Genomic DNA, 25,398 nt, shown 5'->3' with positions numbered 1-25,398 from the left:
AACAAACACACAAGCAAATAATTTCAGAGAACTAGAAGTGCTGTGAAGGAAATAGACACAGCGGGCAGAGAACGACAAAAAGGATCTGAATAGGTGAACTTGGAGCTGAGATTTACATAATAAGAAGGAAAACAACCACATGAAGAGATGGAGAGTGGGTATTCCAGAGAGAAGGGACTCTCTCCAGCGTGTTTGGTACATTAGAAAAATAGTAAAAACAAACAAAAAAAAGTGGGACTAGTAGGACAGAGTGGACAAAGTAAGGAAAGGTCGGGGAGGCCAGAGAAACAGCTAAAGGTCAGACCACACAGGCCTTGATGTCATAGTAAGGGTTTTGGATTGCACTGGTGACCATGAAATGTTTTAAGCAGAAGATTTCCTCCTTCCTGCCTTGTGTGGGTGAGAGCAGAAGGAAGCAGATCAATCTAGCAAACACTCTGTAGATGTGATTGTTTTAGGATATTGAGATGGAGAGATTATTTGGATTATCTTTGTTATTTTTGTTCAGTTGCTAAGTCGATTCCAGCTCTTTGCTGGACTGCAGCATGCCAGGCCTCCCTGTCCTTCACTATCTCCTGGAGTTTGCCCAAGTTCATGTCCATTGAATTGGTGATGCCATCCAACCATCTCATCCTCTGTGCCTTCTTCTCCTTCTGCCTTCAATCTTTCCCAGCATCAGGGTCTTTTCCAATGAGTTGTCTCTTCACATCAGGTGGCCAAAGTATTGGAGCTTTAGCATCAGTGCTTCCAATGGGTATTCAGGGTTGATTTCTTTTAGGATTGACTGGTTTGATTTCCTTACAGTCCGAGGGACTCTCAAGAGTCTTCTCCAACACCACAGTTTGAAAGCATCAATTCATCTGCACATATCCTTCTTTATGGTCCTACTCTTACATCCTTACATGACTACTGGAAAGACCATAGCCTTGACTATACGAACCTTTGTCAGGAAAGTGATGTCTTGGCATTTTAATATGCTGTCTAGGTTTGTCTTAGCTTTCCTTCCAAGAAGAAAGCATCTTCTGATTTCATGGCTGCAGTCACCATCTGCAGTGATTTTTGAGCCCAAGAAGAGAAAATCTGTCACTGCTTCCACTTTTCCCCATTCTATATGCCATGAAGTGATGGGCCCAGATGATCTTAGTTTTTTTAATATCGAGTCTTAAGATTTTATTTTTTGGGGATTTTCTAGGTGGGTCCAAACAGTTTCACAAATGTCCCTATAAAAGAGAAGTACAGGGAGATTTGATGCAGACAAAAGGAAAGGTAGCAACATGACTAGAGAGAAATTGGAATGATGTGGCCACAGGCTTGGGATTGCCAGTTCATTACCAGAAGCTACAAGAGGCAAGGAAAGGATTTTCCCCTAGAATCCTTGTAGCAGAAATATTGCTCTGATGACAGCCTCATACTAACTTGAGGCCTTCATAACTATGAGTAAAAAAAATGTCTGTTGTTTTTAACCACCAAGTTTGTGGAGATGTTACAGCAACTACAGAAAACTAATACAGGTGACCTGGAGTAAGGTTTTAGCAGTGAAAAAAGCTGGAAATGATCGGATTCACAACAAATTTTTGCAGATAGTATCAGCAGGACTAGATGATGTAGTTAAGGATGATTCTGAGGTTTTTGTTCTGAACAAGTGGGTGAACGATGGTAACATTTACTGGGAACCTGGGTCTCTTGCATTGCAAGTGGACTTTTTTACCGTTTGAGCCACCAGGGAAGCCCTTTAAAGCCAAGGGGCCAAATAAATCAAACAAGAAGAAAAAAGTCCAGAAGAGAGAGGACTTGGTCCACGGAAAGACCCCAAGCTGATTCTCTGAAGAGGATCCAACAAAGGAAGGGAAGAGCCAGTGAGGAGGGAGGAAAACCAGGTGTGTGTGAAGTCACAGAAGCTAAACTTCTGTGAGGGGACAGGGGTCATGGAGGGAAATATCTACATTGTCAGATATTGCTTTAAGGGTAGAGAAGCAGAGATGGAGAAGGAAATGGCAACCCACTCCAGTATTCTTGCATGGAGAATCCCAGGGACAGAGGAACCTGGTGGGCTGCCGTCTGTGGGGTCGCACAGATTGGACAGGACTGAAGCGACTTAGCAGCAGCAGCAGCAGCAGAGAAGCAGAGAACAGACCACTGCCTTTAACAAAGTGACTGCCCCGGGTGACATTGACATAAGCCGTTCAGTGGCTTGGAAGACAGAAAAGCTCCATTGGAGTCAACTGAAGAGAGAACGGAAGTGCGGAATCAGTTCAGTTCAGTCGCTCAGTCGTGTCCGACTCTTTGTGACCCCATGAATCGCAGCAGGCCAGGCCTCCCTGTCCATCACAAACTCCCGGAGTTCACTCAGACTCACGTCCATCGACTTAGTGATGCCATCCAGCCATCTCATCCTCTGGCGTCCCCTTCTCCTCCTGCCCCCAATCCCTCCCAGCATCACAGTCTTTTCCAATGAGTCAACTCTTCGCATGAGGTGCCCAAAGTACTGGAGTTTCAGCTTTAGCATCATTCCTTCCAAATAAATCCCAGGGCTGATCTCCTTCAGAATGGACTGGTTGGATCTCCTTGCAGTCCAAGGGACTCTCAAGAGTCTTCTCCAACACCACAGTTCAAAAGCATCAATTCTGCAGTGCTCAGCCTTCTTCACAGTCCAACTCTCACATCTATACATAACCACAGGAAAAACCATAGCCTTGACTAGATGGACCTTTGTTGGCAAAGTAATGTCTCTGCTTTTGAATATGCTATCTAGGTTGGTCATAACTTTCCTTCCAAGGAGTAAGCGCCTTTTAATTTCATGGCTGCAGTCACCATCTGCAGTGATTTTGGAGCCCCAAAAAATAAAGTCTGACACTGTTTCCACTGTTTCCCCATCTATTTCCCATGAAGTGATGGGGTCGGATGCCATGATCTTCGTTTTCTGAATGTTGAGCTTTAAGCCAACTTTTTCACTCTCCTCTTTCACTTTCATCAAGAGGCTTTTTAGTTCCTCTTCACTTTCTGCCATAAGGGTGGTGTCATCTGCATATCTGAGGTTATTGATATTTCTCCCGGCAATCTTGATTCCAGTCCACAGCAAATCTGGGCAACTTTTCAGATGACTTCTGTAGTGCGTGCGTGTTCAGTCACTTCAGTCATGTCTGACTCTGTGCGACCCCATGGATTGCAGGCTACCAGGCTCCTCTGTCCATGGGATTCTCCAGGCAAGAATAGTGGAGTGGGTTGCCATTCCCTTCTCCAGGTCACTTCTGTCGGAGAACAGGGAATTGGGAGGGAGAATAAAAGATAAACTACGAAGTAGGAACAGTTGCAGAGGCCACATCCCTGGGCTGTTTGAAGGGGCTGGGGTCGGCGCACGGGAGGAGGGCCTATGAACTCCATTTCCCTAAGCCTTCGGCCACCAAACACAGGAGCTCGCCGGGGCAGCGACCCTTCTATAGCCTTTGCACTGTTCAGCCAGGAGCGTGAGCAGTTTGTATGGGAACCACGGCTCCCAGCAGGCGTTGCGCTGAGTGGCCAATGCGCAGGCGCGCGCAGGCAGCCTTCGACTCTCCCCTTCCCCCAAACCCCGGCGCCAGGTCCAGGCTGGAGTCACCGACGCGAAGGGGGACGGGTTCCTCTTAAAAGAGAAACACCGGCGGCGCGCGCGAGGTGGGCCCCTGTCCTCCCGCCGCTCTCCGGGCCTGCGCGCGACACGGGGGAGGCGCAGGCGCAGTCGGGATGAGGGCGGGTGGGGGCGCTCAGGTAAGGCCGGGGTGGGGGTGGTTCGCGGCGGGAGCTCTGGGCGGCCGGGGAGCTGCCTTAGGAATTGGTCCATCCGACGCAGTGTGAGTGTTCAGTGGGGCGGCCCAGAACGGAGTGGGGGGGTGCCCTCCAGACCCCCGCCCCTCCCCCCGCCCCCCGCCCCGGCTCTACCCAAGTCGTCCCAACTGTGAGGAGCTCTTCCAGTGCAAACGACTTCTTCCCTCATTTACCAGTAAAGACTCAGGCCTTTTTCAATATAAAACTGTTACCTTACCCTTTACCCCGCTCTAGTTGAAATTTTCTTACCCCATAGCTCCAGTTCTGCACTTCAGTGTGCCGGGTATCAGGCCATTCTGACTTTGATGCTGTCCCCTTACCTCCCACCCCCACGATACCCACCGCCTAGCACTAGTTTACACGCCCTGACAGGTAAGCAGATGTGGTTTGGACCCGGTGGTGGCGAATGCTGTTGCAGTGGTTTGGTTCTGCCCCAGTTCACCGATGAGGAAACTGAGGCCCCGGCAAAGGGTGGAGTTGGGGCCTCTGGACCCGTATCCGATCAGCATCTCCTCCACCCCGCAGGCCCTGGTACTCATGGCGGCCTCCCCTGCGGACGCGTCCCGCAGGCGGCGGGAGAAGCGGCGGCAGCTGGATGCACGCCGAAGCAAGTGCCGCATCCGCCTGGGTGGCCATATGGAACAGTGGTGCCTCCTCAAGGAGCAGCTGGGCTTCTCCTTGCACTCGCAGCTGGCCAAGTTCCTGTTGGACCGGTTAGGGCCCGGGTCAGGGGTTCTGAGGGAGGGGACCCAGGCTACGACACCCAGCACCTTACCCATCCCCTGTCCCCGACACCAAGTATAGTCCTGCTGCTCCTTCCCACTGGCAGATTTCTCATTTCAGAAGCAAGGCCAGTGTGGTTTGTGACCTCCCACGGTCTTCCCCCACCTCTTGGTTCCCAGAGGATAGAGGACCCCTTAAGTGTGTGAGTGGCTAGAGCTGAGGGCAGTTGGTCACATGGGCCCTCACTTGACCTGCCTCTTGTCCCCCTGGCAGGTACACTTCTTCAGGCTGTGTGCTTTGTGCAGGTGGGTAGGGAATGGCTTGGGGTAGAGAATTAGGAGCCAGAGAGGGAAGAGGGGGCAACAGGGAGTGGTGTGACCTAGAAATACCCTCCCTATGGGGACTGGATCAGAGGGAGCCTTGAGTGAGTTTGGGAAGAGATGGGGGGAGTTGGACAGCTGAGAGGGGCCACCTGTGGAGAAGGGAGTAGGGGGTTGGGGTACAGGGCTGTCTGAATGTGGCTTTCCAGGATGAGACAAGAGGGCCTCCCAGCTCACCCTTGACTGTTGCCTTTACTGCTCTAGGTCCTGAGCCTGTGGCTCCCAAGGGACTGCAGTATCTGGTGCTTCTATCTCACGCTCACAGCCGGGAGTGCAGCCTGGTTCCTGGGCTGCGGGGACCTGGGGGCCAAGATGGGGGGCTTGTGTGGGAGTGTTCAGCTGGCCACACCTTCTCCTGGGGCCCCTCTTCAGGCCCCAAATCTCCAGAGGAGCCAAATCTGACCCCTCTTCCAAGTACTGATGAGAGGAGCTGGTGCCCAGAGGCCAAGAGTGGGCAGGAGCCTGCAGGTAGGCTGGGGGAAAAAAGAGTTATGGAGGAAAAAAGAGGGGAACTCAGAACCCTATTCTGTAACTCAGAATCCCATTCTTCAAAAATTATCCTTTCTCAGTGGAAAAACTCTGCTGATAAGGAAATATATCCTCAATATATTTTTAGGTATGAAAAGCAGAATACAGAATTGGATGTATTGTATGTTACCACTGGTGGATAAATAAGAGAAAAAAGGAATTTATTTGTATGTACTTATGAATGTATAAAAATTTCTGGAAGGGCATATAGGAAAACAGGTTACCTATAGGAAGACTGAGGTGGCTGGAATACAGATTGGAAAGGAGACTTTTCACAGTGTACCTTTTTATACTTGTTTCTTTTTTTGGGCCATGTGAAATGTACCATGTCTAAAATCAAACAATCCCTCCCACTCCAGTAGCCTGTTCCCCCTCTTCCTTCTTCCTAAGAGTCTTCCCACCACTTCAGGCCTTAGAACTTCACCTGTCCTCATCCCTCCAGTACAGAATTCCTTCCCTTTTGACCCTACCCATGCCCACAGGTTTGGAATCTAACTGTGATGAGAGGGCTCAGGAGGCCAGGATGCCCAGGTGAGTCTGGGGTTGGGGAACAGCGGGGGACAAGATAGACCTGGGTGGACAATGGAAGTGAGGGAGCAGGACTTCACACTTGCCTTCCTTGGACCTGCAGGGGGGCGGGACCCCCACCGGAGACCTTCCCATCCCTCGGAGAAGATGGGGAAGAGGAAGAGGAGGATGAAGAGGAAATGCTCAGTGATGCTAGTCCCTGGACCTACAGCTCCTCCCCAGATGAGCAAGTTGGGGCTGAGGGAGGATTCTGAACAGAGTGGGCTAGTTGCGGGGCAGGGTGGGGGTGGCTGGGGCAGGGGGCTCTTGGAGCTTTGCTTTGCAGACTTCAGGGAGTGGCTTGTTGGTGGAGAGGGCAGGGTAGGCTTTGGGGAAGGCAGAAAGAATTAGAGATTTTGAACTGGGTGGAAAGTGAGTTTGGGATCTTTGCAATTTAGGGATTGGGATTGGGCTGGGGCTGGCTGAGGATCCATGAGATAATGCCCTCCTCTTCATTCTCCTTTCAGCAGTGAGCCAGATGTCCCCAAACCACCCCCTTCCCCTGTCACCCATGCACTTAAGGATGGGGAGATAGCCCCGGCCCCTGCAGCTGTCCCAGCTCCTCTTGCTTCGCCATCCTCATCAGCATCCTCATTGGGTTCTGGAGCTCCCGGGCCTGTAGAAGTCAGGATCCAGCCAGAGCTCAGGGGGACCCCTCAAGCAGACCAGCAGACTGAGCCCCTGGCCAGGTAACCTGATGGCTGAGACAGAGGGCAGGGGCATCCTGGGACATGGCCCTCCCTCGAGGCCCTCTGCTCCCTCTTTGCTGCCCATAGCCCTGGGAGTCAGGCTCAGTCTGCTCTGGCCTCGGCATGGGATGAGGACACTGCTCAGATTGGCCCCAAGAGAATTAGGTAGGACTGGGGAAAGAGGCCCTGGTAGGGAAGGGTGAGGAGGGAGGTGGAGGAGAGCCTGCACAAGTCCTCCCGCTTCCTGTTCTCCTTCCTCAGGAAAGCTGCCAAAAGAGAGCTGCTGCCCTGTGACTTCCCTGGCTGCGGAAGGATCTTCTCGAACCGGCAGTATTTGAATGTGAGGATGTGAGGGGTACAGGTTGGATTCTGTGTAGCCTCATGGGTGGAGGAGGAGGGCTGAAGGAGAAACTGAGGTAAAGAAACCTGGGGTGTGGGGGGAATTCAGAGCCAGGGAGAGAAGGGTTGGGATGGATGTGCAGAGCTTGCCTACAGTTATAATCACTAATCCAGATGACTGGTAGATAAGGCAGGACACCAAGCCTCAGGTGCACAGCTGCTGCCACTACTGCTTGTTGCACAAGCCCTCTGTTGACCACATGGAGATAATGGTGGCATTCCTCAGGCTTTGGAGGTGCTAGTGACTGTTCTAAGTACTTGATATGTGTTGAGTCTTTTGATGTTCTCAACATTCTTGTGGAGTGGGCGCTGATACTATTCTTGCTTTTCTGATGAGGAAAACAAGGAACACAGAAAGATTAAGCATTGCCCAAGGCTTCTCATTAGTGTGTCCTGGTGCTAGGGTTCCTCAGTCCATTGGACTGCCTTGCTCTGCTGGCTTATGTGGGTGGTCCTGCACTAGAAGGTTAAGGAGACAGTCTTGTCCTCAGCCTTACTACAGGAGAGGTGAGGCACAGAGCGGGAAGAGTCCAAGCCCCACACTCAGCGAGAGCTGTCACAGGGTTCTGAGGCTGGGGGACCCTAGACCAGAGGGATGGTGAGGCCTGGGTGGATGGGATTTGGGAGAAGGGGAAGGTCCCCATGTGGTTGCAAAGCTCTAGGCTTTTGATAAGAACAGCAGGGCTGGTCAGACATATTTGATTCTGTTAATGAAGGAAACTGAAGTAGCTCCCAGCAGTAGTTTAAATATGGGGAAATGGGATTATGGAGAAAGGGAAAGAGCTCATGCAGCTTAGTGAGCCAGAACGTGAAAATTAGACCAGATAAAAAGAGAAATATTTCCTAGAAATACTTGGGGAGTTAAGGTTGAAGAACACACTACCCTTAAAAGTGTTCCAAATTGAGAGAGTGCGTGTTTCCAAAGCACATTTAGGAGAAAATTATATAACCCCATGGTGAGCTATTAGTAAAATGTAGGCCATCTGAGAGACACTGTTGGGCATTGATATTGATATCAAGGAGAATAATCATAACCACCTAAAATGTGTTCCCATCCCTGGCAGATGGCAAATATATAGTTAGGGAACCAGGAATGTCAGCAGAACTGCATTTTGTTCAGGGAACTGGGCATTGCAGGGTGAGGTGACAAGGAGGTGAGATAATAGAACTTGAGGGCAGGGCAGAGTAAGGACAGGGTGGGATCAGGAAGGGATGGGATTGGGGTGCTCACGTATAGGTGAGGACTGGACTATAGGTGAGGCAGTGACAAGAATTGTTAAGGAAGAGGGCAGAAGAGCCTGCCTGCTGGGTCAGCTCTGGTGGTCTCCCTGAGAAAGCCATGTGCTTCCTTCCCTAGCACCACAAGAAATACCAGCACATCCACCAAAAGTCCTTCTCCTGCCCAGAGCCAGCCTGTGGGAAGTCCTTCAACTTTAAGAAACACCTGAAGGAGCATGTGAAGCTGCACAGTGGTGAGTGGTATAAATGCCTTCTCATCTCCCCACTGTGGGTCCTGTCACCTCCCCCTGTGGGTACTTTCACCTTCCCCACGAGGCCCATCACCTCTTATCTGCAGGTTTTGTCACATTGCTCTGGGATAACTCTTCATTCACACACTCATCCTGCCCTCTCTTTTTGTTGAGATCTTGCCTGCTTTAAACTGTTCTAAGTGCTGGGATTTGGCAGTGAATAAAGCAGGCAGTACTCACCTTGTAAGATGTCCACTCTACTGGCACTGGGCCACAAGAGCTGTGAAAAGTGCTTTGAGCAAAGACCTAAGTGAAGAGAGAATGGAGGCTTAGCCACACCCACAAGCAGCTCATGAGAGGACCCTAAACTGGCATCTCCAAGCATGATCCAGGAATGGAGAGGAAGACACGAGGTTAGAAAGGAAGGAAGAGAGGTCAAATAGGTGGTAGAGGCCTCCAAGACCATCTTCATGATGGCTTGGCTCCTGGCCACATATGATGGGCACCAGTATGTTGGAGGGAGGGACACAACTGATTTTAAAAGGAGCACTGTGACAGCCATGTGAAGAATAGAGGGACCGCAGAAATGTGCTGCACAGTAATGACGACCTGGACAGTTGAGTTGGTGAGAAGTGGCTGGAGACTGACGAGTGAAGATGGAGCCAGGGCTACTGTGGGTAGAACAGATTGTCCATGGGTAGGACTGTAGAGTCAGGGAAGACTTGGAAAAAGATTTGAACCTGAGCAACTGGGTAGAAGGTGATGTGATTCCCTGAAAATGACAGAGAAGCAGGTTTCAGGAAAGGGACATGACATTTTATTTGGGACATGCTAATCAGGTGTCCCAGAAAACATGAATCTGAAGTTCAGAGATGTTGGGTAAAAAAGAAAAACTTGTTCATCATGAGCACTTGGGTGGTGTTTAGAGCTGTGGGTGGAGTGTTTCTACAGGGAGAGACTGAACATAGGTAGAGAAGAGGTCTGAGCAGGGCAGGTGGGAAGGTCAGCTACAGAGGGGCCAGGGAGGCAGCTGAAGAGCAGTATCCGAGGAGCCAAGTGGAGAAAGCGCTCTAGGGAGGAGGGAGGGGTGACCTATGCCAGTGCTGCCGAACTGTGTGAGATGAGGATGTGGACAGGCCACCAGACAGGGTAGTGGAAAGCTATCCTTGACCAGATGACAAAATGGCATGTAACAAGGGAGATAACAGCCAGCAGTGGGTGGGTCTGGAGCAGAGAGGAGCTGAGGAAGTGAAGATAGTAAGTACGGACAACTCTTTGGAGTTTTGCTGTGAAGGCAAGCAGAGGAGTAGGTATAAGCTGGAGGGCAGGATCGTACAGAGATGATCCCACAGAGAGGAAAGGCTTGCTGATGCCAGGGTTGGGCAACCTCAAGTCAGTGAGGAGGGGGTGTGTCTGGGCACAGTTGGAAGGCAGCCACAGGGAAGCAGGGACTATTCACATATATGGGCACAGAAAGCAAGTTGCCTGGTGGATTAGGTGAGGGGAGGATGTGGGCCTTCTTTCCTGGCTCTTTTCTTCTGGGTGACTTATAAAATGAGGTCATTGTTGAGTGAGGTTGGTAGAAAGAGGAGGTCATGTGGAAAATGCCCTTCTGGACTCTAGAAAGTGGGAGTGAACTGACTAAGGAGATGCAGAGGTACTGTGGCAGGGCAGTGGGGAGGCTCGAGGCTTGCAGTTGTGTATGAAAGTAGAGCCCAAGGTGGGGTAGTGGGGAGTTGTAGGTTGTCTGCCCTGCTCAACACACATGTATGTGTAGGCCTGGAGCAACCAAGTGTTGTATTTATCCTGAGTTGGGTTTTAACCAGGAAAATATAGCTAAGGAAGAGAGAGACAGGTAAAGTGAAGGAAGGCCATGAAGATGCCTTGGAAATGGACTGGTCAGAGAAGGCAGGGAGACAGTGGGCCACTGAACTGGCAGCCTGGAGTTGTAGGATTACTGTAACAGGACAAAGGATGTGACTGGAACTAGGATGCTTGAAATTGTGATTTCTACATGGGGCAGTGATGGTGCATAACCTGGGAGTGGTGGCTGAGGAGTGTAGGGGGGCCAGGTTAGTGAGGGTCTGGGAACCAGGAGAGTGGAGGGCTGGACATGTAGAGAACAAATTGACACCAGTTGTAGTGACTGAGGAGAGAGCCTGGAGCAGGAGTTGTGTGGAGTGCAAGTTAGTGATGGGGATGAAGGCTGTAGGTACATGTGTGTGTGGTCTGATGGCAGGGTATACAGAGCAGTGGTTGGGCAGAAGACTACAGGATGCATTGAAAAGGATGGCTATCTCCGCTGCTGCAGGAAGTGTAGGAGAAATGTACCAGGCTGGCGGTCAGGTTCAGGGAGAAAGGAGAGGGGATTGGCTCTTGATACCCACAGGGTGTCTGTCAGGTCACAGGGCACTGTTGTGGGGCTGGGAGGAGTGACATGCAGACTAAATAGGGACAGTACTCCTTTGGAGGACTGGAAGGGGTGGGCCAAGGAGGGCCTCAGTTTGGGGATGGATGCTTGGCTATCCCCTGTGTGCCCACAGACACCCGAGACTACATTTGTGAGTTCTGCGCCCGGTCTTTCCGCACCAGCAGCAACTTGGTCATCCACCGGCGCATCCACACTGGCGAGAAACCCCTACAGTGAGTGTGGGGAAGGGAGCCTGGTGTGGGGTGAAGTGGGGAGGTGCTGGAAGGACACCTGGGAAGCTGGGACCAGGAGGAGCCCCTGGGGAGGTCAAGATGGGCTGAGGCACCTGCCCTCACTCTTCTCCCCCTGGTTTAGGTGTGAGATCTGCGGGTTTACCTGCCGCCAGAAGGCATCCCTGAATTGGCACCGGCGCAAGCATGCAGAGACGGTGGCTGCCTTGCGATTCCCCTGTGAGTTCTGCGGCAAGCGCTTTGAGAAGCCCGACAGTGTTGCAGCTCATCGCAGCAAAAGCCACCCGGCCTTGCTCCTGGCCCCACAAGAACTATCCGGTCCAGTGGAGTCCTGTTCCAGCATCTTGGCCTCTGCATCCCTGGGGGCCAGTGAAGGATCCAGGTCCACTCTGGCTCCTCAGGCTCCCATTCTGCTCCCTTAGCAGTGAGCATTCCTCAGAATTTGGGGATCCAGGTCCCAGGGACTGGAAAGGAGCAAGAAGGGCAAGATGCCTGGTGTCCAGGAACTAGGGTGATGGGGAATGCAGGGCAGGGGCAAGACCAGATTTTAGGGGAGCCAGGCTACTTGAGTCTTCCTAAAGGACAGAATAAACCCAGTATTTTACATAGACCTGTGTGGGCAGAGTGAGTATTTTGGCACCTGAGGTACAGAAATCTTGATTCTTTTAGAAACAGGCTCTGCTGGAATGTGCCTGAGTGTACCCTAAGTGCAGTCCCCCACTTGCCCTCACTGTGAGGACCCAGCTTTCTTTTCCAATTCACTTTGGCTTCCCTTTTTTCTGTGGAGAGTCACACACACTCTTGCCTTCAAGCAAGGCAGGGTGTGATCACTAGGTCATTCCAGAGGGATGGGCTGGAGAAGGATTAGAGGTATGTGACTCGGGGCCACATTTCTATTCTTTGTTAACCAAGACAACCAGATGTATAGGGGCCCCTGAAGAGTCTTGCCTTCCAGTGAAAAAAATGAGGGGGCTATACATCCACGGTTGCTGATGTAGCCTGGGAAGGGACCAGAGACCTTGATTTTTGAAAGGTCCTGTTTCTTGGGTGACTTGGTGTCTGTGAATACAGCAGCCTCAGGTTTAACAAAGGGAGCTCTTGGCATCTAGAACTCAAACAATTCTTTATTTCACCACCTGCAAGAAAAAAAAAAGGCCAATTCCAGGGAATTTTCAGCCCTGCACTGTGGCCTCTGTGGAGCTGTTTTCCTATGGTTCCAAGCGTGATTTGTACATAGCATTCTCACTCCACTTGGCAGTGCCTAGCTTTGTGGACCCATGTGGTCTTGACTCAGGTCCCAGGCTATTGTCCCCTACCTGGAGAACACTATCCTGAGAAGCACCCTGATCTGTACACCAACAGGTCTGTCCCATGAGACAGGTGGGCAGCCATGCTGAGGGCTCATGCCCACCTTTACATGCTGTGAAGCACTTCTCTGAGTGCTTCTGATGTGGAGATATCTTTCAGAAAAGTGAGGTCTCCCACTATTTCTCTGCAAATTTCCTATCTCTCAGAAGCTGAGGGAAAAAGCAGCAAGAGACTAACAGCCAAGTGAAAGGAAGAGGCAAGAAGACCACTGGTGGGATGTGACTCTAGCCACATCTATAGTCATTACCTGAAGAGATAGGATACCAAAAGTACCCAGAAAGAAAAGGTAGAGGGGACTCAGGCTGCAAAAAGGAGATGGAATAAGAGAAGACAGAACAATGATGGGAAGACAGGCAAGACCTGAGAGCACAGCAGCAGGGATGTGAAACATCAATACTTGGATGCTGTTCTACTCGTGGGGTCTGAGAGGTTTTCCCTAAACCTACACCTCAGAGGGGAAGAAGGAAGGGCTGAGGACAGGCAAGGAGCTGACAAGCGACATAGACGTAGGGGTGCGGTGAGAAGCCAGGTTTAGTTCTACCAAGAGAGATGGAGAAAGGTGATAGGCCATGCTGTCTTTCCACAGACCTCTGTCTGCGAGTTGTCCCACCGTCCCTGTGGCATTGTATGAGTGCTTGTCTAGCCCACCCCAGAGAAGTCTCAACAAGTCTCTCTCAACTGAGACAAAAAAAGCCCTGGCTTTTCCTGTCCTGCTTGCCCAGCAACGATGAGTGCAGTGCCTGCCTTGGGCTGAGTGGCAGCGGCAGCAGGAGCAGTGGAGGCACGAGCACGCCTGTGAGCTCGCTGGTGCTGTGACAGGGAGCGGCTGTGGCTAAAACATTTGCCACACTCCGCACATTCCGCTGGCCGCTCGCCCAGGTGCGTCTTGCGGTGCAGTGCCAGCTTGGAACCCACACTGAAGGCCTTGCCACACTCAGGGCACTTGTGGGGCTTGTGGCCAGCATGGTTGCGCCGGTGCACATTGAGGTTGGAGATGCATGTGAAGCACTTGCCGCACAATTCACAGCGGTAGGGTTTCTCACCTGTGTGTGTGCGCCTGTGCTTCGTGAGGTCTGAGCGGTCGCTGAAGCAGCGGCCGCACTCAGTACATGGGAAGGGCCTCTCACCTGTGTGGATGCGCTGGTGCACCACCAGGTCAGAGCGCTGCCCAAAGCCCTTGCCACATGTGGCACAGGCATGTGGCCGCTCTCCCTGATGGCTGCGTCGATGGCGCAGCAGCGTGGAGCTCTCACTGAAGCGTCGCCCGCAGTCGCTGCAGGCGTAAGGCTTCTCGCCCGTGTGTGTGCGCTGATGGCGCACCAGTGTGGCACTCTCCAAGAAGCCCTTGCCGCACTCCGGGCATTTGAAAGGTTTCTCACCCGAGTGCGTCTGCAGGTGTCGCGTTAGTGTGGAACTCTTGCCAAAGCTCTTGCCACACACACCACACTGGTGTGTGTCCGGAGCACCTGGCTGCCGAAGTGTGGAGTCACTGGGGCTCCTGGCTGCATGAACACGCAAATGGCTCCGAAGTCCAGCGACGCTGCGGAAGGCCCGCGAGCACTGTGTGCAGCGATGGAGGGTGTCAGCAGGCACGGTAGGTGTTCCCCATGGGTGCGCCCGTGCCAGGTGGAAGCGCAGCGCGCTCTGGCGGAAGGCTCGAGGGCACAGCGGACAGCGGTGGGGCCTCTCGGGAGGGTGCCAGCGGCGCCGGTGCAGTAACAGAGCCGGGAGGTGTGGAAAGCATCCGCCACAAGCTCGGCAGCGGCAGGAGCGGATGCGCCGCCTGTGTACGCTCTGGTGCAGGTCAAGGCGGCCGCTGTGGCGGAAGCTCTGGCCACACTCACTGCAGATGTAGAGCGTCTGGCCCGCGTGAGCGCGTCTATGTGCACGGAGGTCAGAGGCCTCTGCGCATCGCTCGCCACACTCTAGGCAGCGGAAGCTGCTGTCACGACTGTGGACGCGCTCATGCCGCAGCAGCACTGAACTGTAGCGGAAGCTCTTGCCACACTCACTGCACCCATAAGGTCTGCCCGCTGCCACCTCTGAGGCAGCGGACATGGTGAGGGCCAAGTCGGGAGCCCTCAGCGTGCAGAGTGCCACTCACACTCTGGAGTCCACCTTCTCCATCTGAGTTATTTTTAAGGCATAGAAAGGGAGCAGTAGCAAAGGGAAGGGAGAGAGGCCTGGAAAATTGGTTTGTAGATTCCAGGGTTCCTTCTCTCATGGCAGGTGCTGTGGCTGTTTCAGAGGTGGGCTGCAGCCAGGTTTACCATGTATCATGAGCCCTGCAGAGAGAAGGTAATTGTGAGCTCCAGCAACATCTATGACAGCTACACCTTGGGGAATGGAGGGTCAAGCACAGGCTCCCTGTTTTCTGTAGCTCCCTCAGTTAGGTCATCCCTGAATTCCATTCTCCAAGAGAGGAGGCAAAACCACGGGAGTCTGAGAAATATAGGCCAGGGAGGGGTGTGTCCTTGTGCCACTAGGAAGGGCAGGAGGGACTCAGAGGGAAGTTTGCCTCCAGTACAGTGCTCAGAAGAGGAAGAGTGTCCAGCTTGTTTTAAAGCTTTGGACCAGGGATCCTGGCCTGGTGATGCACTAGGAAATGACCAAGGAGGGATGGGCAATGAGAAGTCCCCTAGGCCTAAACCAATCAAAGCCTTCTTCCAAAGACTCAGGATTTCCTGAGTAACCAATGTTAACTGAGCCAGGCCTAGACTGGAAGTGGTGAAGCATAACCCCCTCAAGCAGCAGCAGCTAGGGCAACAGGCTCAGGAATGGCTGGGACCTGAGCAAAGGAAGGTATTTGAGAAAACTGAAGTCTTGCTCCTTGGCTTTGGATAGCACCTGATAAGCAGTCACTCCACGCCAGGGCACAGTCTCAAGTTCCCTGGCCTAACTTTGAGAAAGTGAAGCAACTCAGGACCCAGGAAAGGGGTAAAAGAATATTATCAAAAGTTGATGGTATTATTAATGAAAGTGAAGTGAAAGTCGCTCAGTCATGTACGACTCTTTGCGACTCCATGGACTGTAGTCCATGGAATTCTCCAGGCCAGAATACTGGAGTGTGAAGCCTTTCCCTTCTCCAGGGGATCTTCCCAACCCAGGGATCAAACCAGGTCTCTCACATTGCAGGCAGATTCTTTACCAGCTGAGCCACAAGGGCAACCCATTATTGAAGAAGTGCCTTTCAAATTTCTAGGGAGGGCGAGGAAGGAAGAAGGAAAATCCTTTCTAATTGTCAGGGCATCCAAGTTGTTTGCAAACATTCTGGAGACTTTCCTCATTACCCCAGCTCCAAGGATCTGAGAACCTGAAGTAGCAAAGAAGCCCCTTTATGGGGATGAAATCTGCTCTGCTATTCTCTTTATCTCAAATGGTATCCCTGAATCCTTCTGACAAGTTGGCCCAGTTGGCTGTCCATGAGCAGGATCAGCATTTGTGCACAGAACTTCCTGTGCCCTCTATCTAAAGCACAAATGGGGCTGCTCTCCTAACCTGGCTGGCCTCACCACTGACTGCCTCAAGACCCACGGCTCTGTCCCCAGTTCAGTTCAGTGGGACATGGGAGACAGGTGTAGTCACTATCAACTACAGCCATGTCACCCAACAGATCAGAGATAGGAAGTAAACAATAGTCATCAGTCATTTTCTTATCAGCAGATGGCAACTCTAAATTTCCAGAGCTGTGGTTAAAACACCCCACAGATGGGGTTCTAATCTTCTGGATGCAAATGGACTCAATTTAAAGAAGGCTTTAAAGCTACAGACCTGCAGGAGTGGGCTCTGAAGCTTCTGCTCCCCTCCGTACTATTGGGCAGGAGTGGCTGATGTAGGATGTTTTCTCTCTGTGCCTCTGGAGCAGGGTGTGCTGAGCCCTGCAGGAGGGATAAAATAAGAGGAACAATGTGATTTTAAACTGAGCAGAGAGGATAGATGCAGGAAGAAAGAAGAAGGGAACATTTCCTGAAAGAGAAGTATTTTTTAAACAGATATTTTCAAGTATAAAAAACTTAACAAGAAGAGTATCACAGATTACTCACTCACCTTCAGCATTTATTTACATTCTAAATTATGTTTCATCTATGACATCCCCCCAGCTTGCCCCAGCCCATACTTGTTTTTGGAGATGGGGTCAGGGAGGGGTGCACTGGAATATTTTAAATCCTGGTCATCTTATTCAAAGAGTTTTAAACAAAATCTGTAATTAGGAGCAAGAGACCTCTGCAGACCTGAGAGCAAACTTTAGAGGGAGTCTCTTGGTTCTTCCAGAAGGAGTTTTCAGCCCAGACACTTGCTTGGGTTGCTGATTCTAACTGGTCAAAATCAAAGGAATGTTTGCTCTCATGTGAATAAAACCTCTCAAGGGTCAGTGGTTGATCCCAAATGCCAAGGAAAGCAGGGCTTATGTCCTAGTGAGTGTTCCCCCTCACCTGAGTATCTCTGGAGACCCTGGCACCTCTCAGGCCAAATTTCTGGGATTGAACCCTCTACCAGGCTACCACTTTCAAGGGTACATGTCCAAGGAAAGTAAGACAAATGCACAAACATAAACACACACACATAAATGACATAAACAAAGATACCATTTTCCCCCATTATAGACATGGAATAAGAGACCCCGGTCTAGGGTGCAGGTTTGGTGCTTGAGTGTCAGGGTGTATCCTTCAAGTTTCACTTCTGTTCACCTTACCCCATACTGGAGCTTGCCCTTGAAGGAAAGGGTCTATGCCTGGAAGAAAATCTGGAAAAAAAAAAAAAAAAGTATTACCCTGCCAACAGAACAATTTCCAGACTGTCCTAACCATCATTTTCCTGATTGAATTTTGAAGTGTTATACCACCAAATTTCTTTGACTTTCGGGAAAAAAATAAGTATGAGGGAGGCTTTAAAGAGGGAAGGGGATAATTATGTGTGAATTTACAAAAAATCATAGTTGTTCAATTTTAGTAGCTTTTAAGCATTTAATACGTACAGATTTATTATATGTAACTAATAAAAGACAAGTACTAAGAAGATAAGCTAATGGCAAAACTTAACATCACAATACATTTCTGAGTTTCGTTTACCACAAAACGTATTTGTTTCTTAATAGATATTGCCAGCATTTCATGTCATATCTAATGGTTCACATGAGTGTTGGACTAAATCAGGATTTGGTACATTTACTAACAATCTTCTGTGAGAGATGTGTAGTTCTTTTTCTTCTGAGTTGTACTCTTCAGTCAGAATAAAGATTTTCCTCCCTGGTTATCTTTTCTGCCAGGCCAACATTTCTGGGGCATTGTGAAGACTCTTTCAACCAGAGTTGGATGCAGATGTGGGTTTGAGGGCTGCCTCAGCTGTGCCACAAGCGACATGAGGCAACTGAAACTTGAAATATGGTTGGTTCCAAATGAGATGTGCTATAAGGGTCGAGTACGGTCCTAACTTCAAAGACTTAGTATGAAAAAGAATGCAAAATATCTCATGAATAATGTTTAATACTGTATGTTGAAATAAAATTTTAGATGTATTGGGTTAAGTGAAATAATGAAATATATTTTATAATTTATTTCACCTGTTTTTAAGACAAGTGATGATTACAAATGTGGCCAAATGGCTTGGAACACATACAAAGGGAGGCTACCCCACCTCACAATCCCTGGAGGGGACTGCATGGAAAGGTCACTAACTTCCCGGACCCTTAGAACCAGAGAAGATGGCCACTCTTCTCATCTCCTAAGATGAAGGGCTCTGGTCACACGCTCCAGAGGGTCCATCTGCTCTTTGGGAAAGTGAATATCTATAGTGCCATGTAGATCTGTTTGGGACTTGGGGTTGTGACTAGTGCAAAGCTACTCTCCTAGTTGTTACTGCTACTTTCCTAGTTGTTACTAGCATCAATATGGAATGGCTCTCGTATGTTCCTGTGTATGTACCACTTTCCTCCTCCTACCAGTCCTTTGAGGTGGGTACTACTGGGCACCCCTGTGTGACCTAAGGTTCCCCTGCGGTGTGAGCTTTTCTAGAGCCACTCGGGCGGCAAGTGGGTCCAGGGACAGGGAAGGGATGGCAGGCCAGGAGGCTTGTCTGATTCTCCCTGATAGTCTCCAACCCTTCTGGCCCCGGCCAGTTGATGGTAGCAGATCAGGAAGTCCCAGGCGACCTCACAGGCTGCCATGGGACTGGGGCTCACTTGTGCCTTGCATTCGATTCTTTGCAATCCTGGTAATGAGAAAGGAAACTGTTGGCCTTAGAAGAGGTTTGGAGAGTGGTAGCTGCATTTGGGAGAGAAGATTCTTCTGCTGGCCTCTCTCTATATACTTAAACTCCACCCTAGTCCCAGCTCTAAAGTCTGTTCTGTTGCCCCAGGCTTAATGAAAGTGTAGTCTCAAGGACTCTGAGATACCCCTAGAGGCAGACGAAATTTTACATCCATTAAGAGGCAAATGATACACTTTTCACGGCTGGGAGGAGGAGGGGGGAGGAATTGGATGGATGGAAAAGTTTCCCTTGCCCTCTGGAGCCTAATATGGGTCTTTTCCAGTTGTAGGTCTTTCTACCTGAAAGCCCTTTCCCTTCTTCATTCAGTACTCAGCCCCAATAATCCCTCCGCAGAAATCCTACTGAGCACCTCCACTCCTCCAGCCCCCTCCTTGGCTTTACTCTGAATAGTCAGTAAAAGTAACATTAAAGACTGATTCCCAGTCCACTCGGAAAGGTTTCAGTCTCTTTTCTAAGTGAGGATGAGGTATGAAATCCAGAGCAGCAAAGTGGCCACTCCTCACTTCCCTCTTTCCCTTAACAGAAACAAGGTCCAGTATTTTAAAAGACCTTGTCTCTTCCAGCTTCAGATCCAGTCCGTTCAGATCCAGATATGTTTAAAGAACTGGTGGAAACAGAAACGACAGTTCCCTCTTCCCCTCAACTGCCCAAGCCTGATCATGATCCAAGCGGATTCATTTGCAACTTTTTTCCACAAAGATTTTTTCTGTGAAATCTGGGAAGTGTGGAGAAGGTATGTATGTTGACAGGGAGAGAACACAGCAGTACAGTTTATTCTCTATATTCCTTTGACACACGGGCAAGACTACAGCTCAGAAGAGCCAGAGGAGCCCAGAAGCGGGATGAGGGGAAGGACTATAAGGTGGTTCGCATTCTTCCTGGGCCTAGCAAGAAGTTGGGCACACATAAGGCACCTAATGCTTTTTAAAAATGATGTATTAATCTGGAATGCTATTCTTTCAAGCATTAGGTTCCTGGAGGAGAGTGCCTCTCTCTAGTCATCTTATCCTCCATAGCCCTATCCACTGCATACACTGCAAATACTCTGCCTTGGTTTACTAAGTGGGAACTGCAACCTCTGTAGGGGAACTAGAGAGGCAAGTATCCAAGTTCTGGGTCTTCCATGGCTGGCTGTGTGACCTTGGACAGGGAAGTCGTGTGCCTAACACTCCTGCCTGAGAAAACTCAGTAGAGGAAACTATTATAACGTCTCCTATGAAAAGAGGTAGGTGTAAAGTCTGAGAACGGCAGTTGCTGAGTTTTTAGGATTTACTCTTCCCAGGACAGTTTTGAGGAACTCTGAAAAAGGGGTTTGACTCCTACCTGGTAAGCATCCTAAACGTTCTGCAAAACCTTTAAGTCCTTCCCCTCCCCGACTGCTCCCCAACCCCGCAAAGAACCCTACTTAATGGGATTAGAGAAGCGTGGCGCTTTCGCAGACCCTCGACAAACACCGTGGGCTTAGAGTAAGTAGTGACGTTGATTACTCATTTTAAGGCTTGGTGTCTAGTACTTAACGGGAGCTGAAAACAACTATTCGAGGAATGAGGAACGCCGCACCTGAGCAGGTCGCCTTCCCCGGCCCCTCTCCGCAGCGCAGCCAATCCCGGGCGCCTCAGTTAGTTTTCTTCATGAGTTGCTGGTCAGATTCTCCTTGGACGAAATTTCCCATCCCTGGGCCCACCTCAACTCTTTGCCCTAGGAGCCAGCCCACGCGAAGGGCAAGACAGGGCACCAAAAACGTAGTGTAGAGTAGGGGGCGTTTAATATGGTCGGGACCCGGAGGCTGCCGCTGCCCTTTTATTCGGACTCAGCCTGGCGATATTTGCGTCGTGTGGCCGCCAGCAACGAAGGTCACAGCGGTTAGACTGGCGAGGACAGATGGAGGGAAGGCCTGGGAGGAGCAGGCCGCGCGGCAGCAGCGGACACGGGCCGGCCAATCCCTTACTCCGCTGGGCCTCTGCGTCACTAGTTGCTACGGAGGCGTTCTTCACGGCGGCAGACGCTGGCCGCCCGAAGCTGAGTGAAAAAGCCGGGCGACAATTGGGGATCGCTGCCCCGCGCCAGCCCTCCCCCCCGCCCCTCGGTCCCCTCACCGGTCGCCGACTGGCTCCTCGGACACCGCGCGGCTCCCACTCAGCTGGGTCGCTGACCCCCGCCTCCCGGACTGCGGGACTGGGGCGGGGAAAGGAGGGAAGGAGCGCGGGGCGGCCTAGTGGGGGGAACTGGGAGGTGCCGCGGGATTGAGGATCAGGCTCCAGCCCCGCTCTCCCGGGTTGGCCAGTGGCCTGCCTCATGCCGGTGCGTCACCGGTTGCTGGGAAAACTACGAGACGTAAGACGGCTCCACTAACGGTTCGGCCTTAGCAGCACGGGGCAGAATTCCAGTAAGGGGGCGGGACCAATAGACGGAGCCCCAGGAGACTCCCGGTCCACCTCCCTCCGTGTCAAGGCCCCACCTTCTTCCTGGGCTCAACCAATCCCTGCCTCCTTCTTTGCCTACGTCCCACCGGGGTCTCTTCCCGCCCAATCAAGAGGAAAGGGCTCTGAGCCCCGTGCACAGCCTCAGGGCCTAGTGGCGGAGTTCGGGTGTATACTTTTGTGTTTCTGCGGTTCACAGGGGCAGGCGTGGACGCAGAAAGATATCCCCGCAGGTGCCGCAGCCTGGCTAGGGGTGCCCCGAGGTGGAGTGACCTTGGGGGCCACCGCCCGAAAGTCCCGTTAGTTAGCTAATGACTTCTTACCAAGAGGCCACACTTGATACCTGTTACCTTAATCCCTGCCACAGCCCTGCCAAGGAATTGATGACCCGTCCAATATTGCACTACCAATATTGGGGGGTACTCCTAGACGGCTTTCCAGTTATCTCTACAAAAGCATACTGGCTGAGCTCTCTGTTCAATGTCTTGTTCCACTGAGAAGTGCTGTTATTGTTGTTTTCCAGAAAAGCATTTGGGAATGTGACCCTCTGCCCTCAGGGCTGCCTATCAGGCTCCGGACGATGCCACTCAGGATCATTCTTTACCAGTTCTAATCTTCCTTTCATGGTCACTTAGTGCCACATATCTTGTCACCCATCCAGAGCTTCTGCCCCTCTCCTCTGCTCAGTTCAGTCGCTTAGTCGTGTCCAACACTTTGCGACCTCATGGACTGCAGCACGCCAGGCTTCCCTGTCCATCACCAACTCCTGGAGCTTGCTCAAACTCACGTCAATCACGTCGGTGATGCTATCCAACCATCTTATCTTCTCTTGTCTGCTTCTCCTCCTGCCTTCAATCTTTCCCAGCATCAGGGTCTTTTCCAACGATTCAGTTCTTAGTATCAGGTGGCCAAAGTATTGAAGCTTTAGCATCAGTCTCTCCAATGAATATTCAGGACTGATTTCCTTGAGGATTGACTAGTTTGATCTCCCTGCAGTCCAAAGGACACTCAAGAGTCTTCTCCAACACCAGTTCAAAAGCATCAATTCTTCGGTGCTCAGCTTTCTTTATACTCCAACTCTCACATCCATACACGACTACTGGAAAAACCACAGCTTTGACTACATGGACCTTTGTCGGCAAAGTAACGTCTCTACTTTTTAATATGCTGTCTAGGTTTGTCAAAGCTTTTCTTCCAAGGAGCAAGCGTCTTTTAATTTCATGGCTGCAGTCACCATCTGCAGTGATTTTGGAGCCCCCAAAAATAAAGTCTGTCACCATTTCCATTGTTTCCCCATCTATTTGCCATGAAGTGATGGGACTGGATGCCATGATCTTAGTTTTTTGAATGTTTAATTTTAAGCCAATTTTTTCACTCTCCTCTTTCAGTTTCATCAAGAGGTTCTTTAGTTCTTTGCTTTCTGCCATAAGGGTGGTGTCACCTGCGTATCTGTGGTTATTGATCCTGGCGATCTTGATTCCAGCTTGTGCTTCATCCAGCCTGGCATTTCACATGATATACTCTGCATGTAAGTTAAAAAGACAGGGAGACAATATACAGGCTTGACGTATTCCTTTCCCAATTTGAAACCAGTCCATTGTTCCATATCTGGTTCTAACTGTTGCTTCTTGACCTGCACACAGATTTCTCAGGAGGCAGGTAAGGTGGTCTGGTATTCCCATCTCTTGAAGAATTTGCACAGTTTGTTAATGATCCACACAGTCAAAGGCTTTGGTGTAGTCAATAAAGCAGATGTTTTTCTGTAATGTCCTTGTTTTCTCTACAATCCAGTGAATGTTGGCAATTTGATCTCTGGTTTCTCTGCCTTTTCTAAATCCAGCTTGAACATCTGGAATTTCTTGGTTCACATACTGTTGAAGCCTGGCTTGGAGAATTTTGAGAATTACTTTGCTAGTGTGTGAGAAAGTGCAACTGTGCGGTCGTTTGTGTACACTTAGATCCTTCAAGCCCTTCCCATTGCTTGTTAACAACTGAATAAACCCATGCAACCAGCATTCGTATTAAGAAATGGAATATTTCAAAATAAAAAGAAATGGAATATTTCCAGAATCCCCCAAAACCCTTTGGCTCATTTTTTGTCTCTCCTCCCATGTAAAGAGTAACCATAATTCTGAGAACATAAATTAGTTTTGGCTAATTTATAGTTTGGACTTCCCTGGTGGCTCAGACAGTAAAAATCTGCCTGCAATGCAGGAGACCCAGGTGGGGTTTTCCCTGGGTGGGAAAGATCCCCTGGAGAAGGGAATCTTCCAGTATTCTTTCCTGGAGAATTCCATGGACAGAGAAGTCTGGTGGCCTACAGTCCATAGGGTCACAAAGAGTCCTGTACAACTGAGCAACTAACACTTACACTTTTCATTGATACATAGAATCATATTATAGGTGCCCTTTTGGAATCTGATTCATTTTGCTTAACTTTACATGTAAGGTTTATTCATATTGTTAAGTGTGGTTGTGGTTAGTTCACTTTTGTTGCTGTATAGTATTCCATTGTGTAAGTATACCATATTTATTTACCTGTTCCACTAAATAAAGTTGATTAACATTTAGGTTATTTCTAGTTTGGGGCTTGTATTAGTTTTCTAGGGTAGTTCTAACAAAGTACCACAAACCGAGTGGATTAAGCAACAGAAATTTATTTTCTCACAGTTCTGGAGTCTAGAAGTCTGAGATCAAGTGTCAGCAAGGTTGGTTCTTTTGGAAGGATACGAAGAAGAATCTATTCCATGCATCTCCCCCTAGGTTCTGGTGGTTTTGGAATGCTATTCAACTCTACTTTGAATTCCACCCATTTTTAAAAGTTTAGTGAAATGCCATCTCCATATACCTGGAGATGCCTATGCTGGAATGCCCTTCTTCCCCATCGTTAAGAGAAAGGCTTTGCCCTGAAAACAATGCCCTGAAGCATGAGCACAGGGCCTGCTCATCACAAATACTCAATGAATGTCTGCTGATACATGTAGAGCAGCATGGATTAGGGAGTACATGTCTGGCAGCAGGATGCAAGGAAGTGGAAAACAGACACAGGCCTAGGGTGATGACAGCCTGAACCAGAAGGAACAGAGGCGGCAGATGCAGAAATGAAAAATGTGCCTGACGTAAGGTACCATACATTTTAAGGTAGCACTGTGTTGAGGATGACTGTGTGCTATGCTAAGTCACTTCATTTGTGTCTGACTCTGTGTGAGTCCACGTGCTGTGGTCTCCCAGGTTCCTCTGTCCATGGGATTCTCCATGCAAGAAACTGGAGTGGGTTGCCATGCTCTTCCCTAGGGGATCTTCCCCACCCGGGGATTGAACCCAGGTCTCCTGCAAGGCAGACAGATTCTTTACCATCTGAGGATAATTCCAAAGCTTTTCAAGACAAGGAAATGGACTAATTAGGATATTTCTGGACTCATTGGTCAGTATTGATGTCATGTGTTTAAGTGACACTGGTCAGTTCCAGAGGGGTAACTAAGATGGTGACAGATACAATACATGATTGAATGGGCTGAGACTATTTAACCTGGAAAAGAGAAACCTGTACATGATGACTGTGCACAGGTTTGACACACTGTCATGTGAAAGAGAGTTGGATTACATAACTTTCTTTTGTGTAGCTATGGAGGGAAGAACTCAAACAATGAAGGGAAATACAGGAAGCTATATTTTTGTTTCTTATGGGAGTCATTATAGATGGAAATGATAATTGGAACCATAATAATGAATGTAGTGAGAGAAAGTTAGAAGGTCAAGAATGAAGTTATGGGCATTATTTGTCAGTTTGAAAATATTGAATCCAAATGTTTGTCTTTCCCTACAAATTTATATCAATAAATGGGACAACTCCCAACATGGTTCCATAAATATTCAAGATATTTATGGAGGGCCTACCATATGCCAAGTGGTGTTCTAAACACTGGGGAATACAGCTGTGAACTGCCAGGTGAATTTCCCTAAAATAATCTCTGGCTGTGTCATACTCCTAATAAAAAACTGTCAAAGGTTTGTATTAACCATTACATAAAATTTACTCTCCTGATAGGACATTAATGCCCTTTCCTATCTGTTCCAACCTGGCTTTCCAATCTGTTCTCTCCAACTCTCTGCTAAACTCAATCAA

The 25,398-nt window shown here is 49.8% G+C and overlaps 2 protein-coding genes across 14 annotated transcripts in view; one reads left to right on the top strand and one right to left on the bottom strand.

The window, feature by feature from the left end:
- Positions 1-3,514: 3,514 nt before the first annotated feature.
- Positions 3,515-11,827, top strand: ZNF692 (zinc finger protein 692). Of its 9 annotated transcripts, none has more exons than XM_070793387.1 (12): positions 3,515-3,651; positions 4,327-4,514; positions 4,798-4,829; positions 5,109-5,372; positions 5,915-5,963; positions 6,064-6,186; positions 6,467-6,688; positions 6,776-6,853; positions 6,950-7,028; positions 8,445-8,559; positions 11,100-11,199; positions 11,342-11,827. In XM_070793387.1, the coding sequence occupies exons 2-12, from the start codon at positions 4,339-4,341 to the stop codon at positions 11,637-11,639; spliced, it is 1,536 nt and encodes a 511-aa protein (XP_070649488.1). In that variant the 5' UTR covers positions 3,515-3,651; positions 4,327-4,338; the 3' UTR covers positions 11,640-11,827. The 9 variants fall into 9 exon arrangements, with proteins under 9 accessions (XP_070649488.1, XP_070649492.1, XP_019820367.2 ...); XM_019964808.2 differs by lacking the exon at positions 3,515-3,651 and adding an exon at positions 3,766-3,827; XM_019964807.2 differs by lacking the exon at positions 3,515-3,651 and adding an exon at positions 3,906-4,173.
- Positions 11,828-12,321: 494 nt separating this feature from the next.
- The window catches only part of ZNF672 (zinc finger protein 672), a 17,940-nt gene continuing 4,863 nt past the window's right edge, over positions 12,322-25,398 (bottom strand). The window contains exons 1-4 of one of the 5 annotated variants that reach the window (XM_019964815.2): positions 20,949-21,247; positions 17,279-17,329; positions 16,357-16,463; positions 12,322-14,870 (exon numbers count right to left, since the gene is read on the bottom strand). In XM_019964815.2, coding sequence (XP_019820374.2) covers positions 13,246-14,643 — 1,398 coding nt within the window. In that variant the 5' untranslated portion in view covers positions 14,644-14,870; positions 16,357-16,463; positions 17,279-17,329; positions 20,949-21,247 and the 3' untranslated portion in view covers positions 12,322-13,245. Of the gene's footprint in view, positions 14,871-16,356; positions 16,464-17,171; positions 17,330-20,412; positions 20,929-20,948; positions 21,248-25,398 lie in introns of those variants that run through there. The other 4 variants (XM_019964816.2, XM_019964814.2, XM_070793394.1 and 1 more) reach the window with 4 other exon arrangements.

This window comes from Bos indicus, chromosome 7, assembly GCF_029378745.1.
Source record: "Bos indicus isolate NIAB-ARS_2022 breed Sahiwal x Tharparkar chromosome 7, NIAB-ARS_B.indTharparkar_mat_pri_1.0, whole genome shotgun sequence".
NCBI lineage: Eukaryota > Metazoa > Chordata > Mammalia > Artiodactyla > Bovidae > Bos > Bos indicus.
This window is presented reverse-complemented; position numbering and strand designations above follow the sequence as displayed.

What these genes read in the sequence shown, in the direction of transcription:
- ZNF692 (XM_070793387.1), top strand. Translation starts at nt 4,339, where the DNA reads ATGGCGGCCTCCCCTGCGGACGCGTCCCGCAGGCGGCGGGAGAAGCGG. An exon ending in GCCAAGTTCCTGTTGGACCG is followed by an intron (nt 4,515 to 4,797) that starts GTTAGGGCCCGG and finishes TCCCCCTGGCAG; the next exon opens with GTACACTTCTTCAGGCTGTG. An exon ending in ATTGGCCCCAAGAGAATTAG is followed by an intron (nt 6,854 to 6,949) that starts GTAGGACTGGGG and finishes CTCCTTCCTCAG; the next exon opens with GAAAGCTGCCAAAAGAGAGC.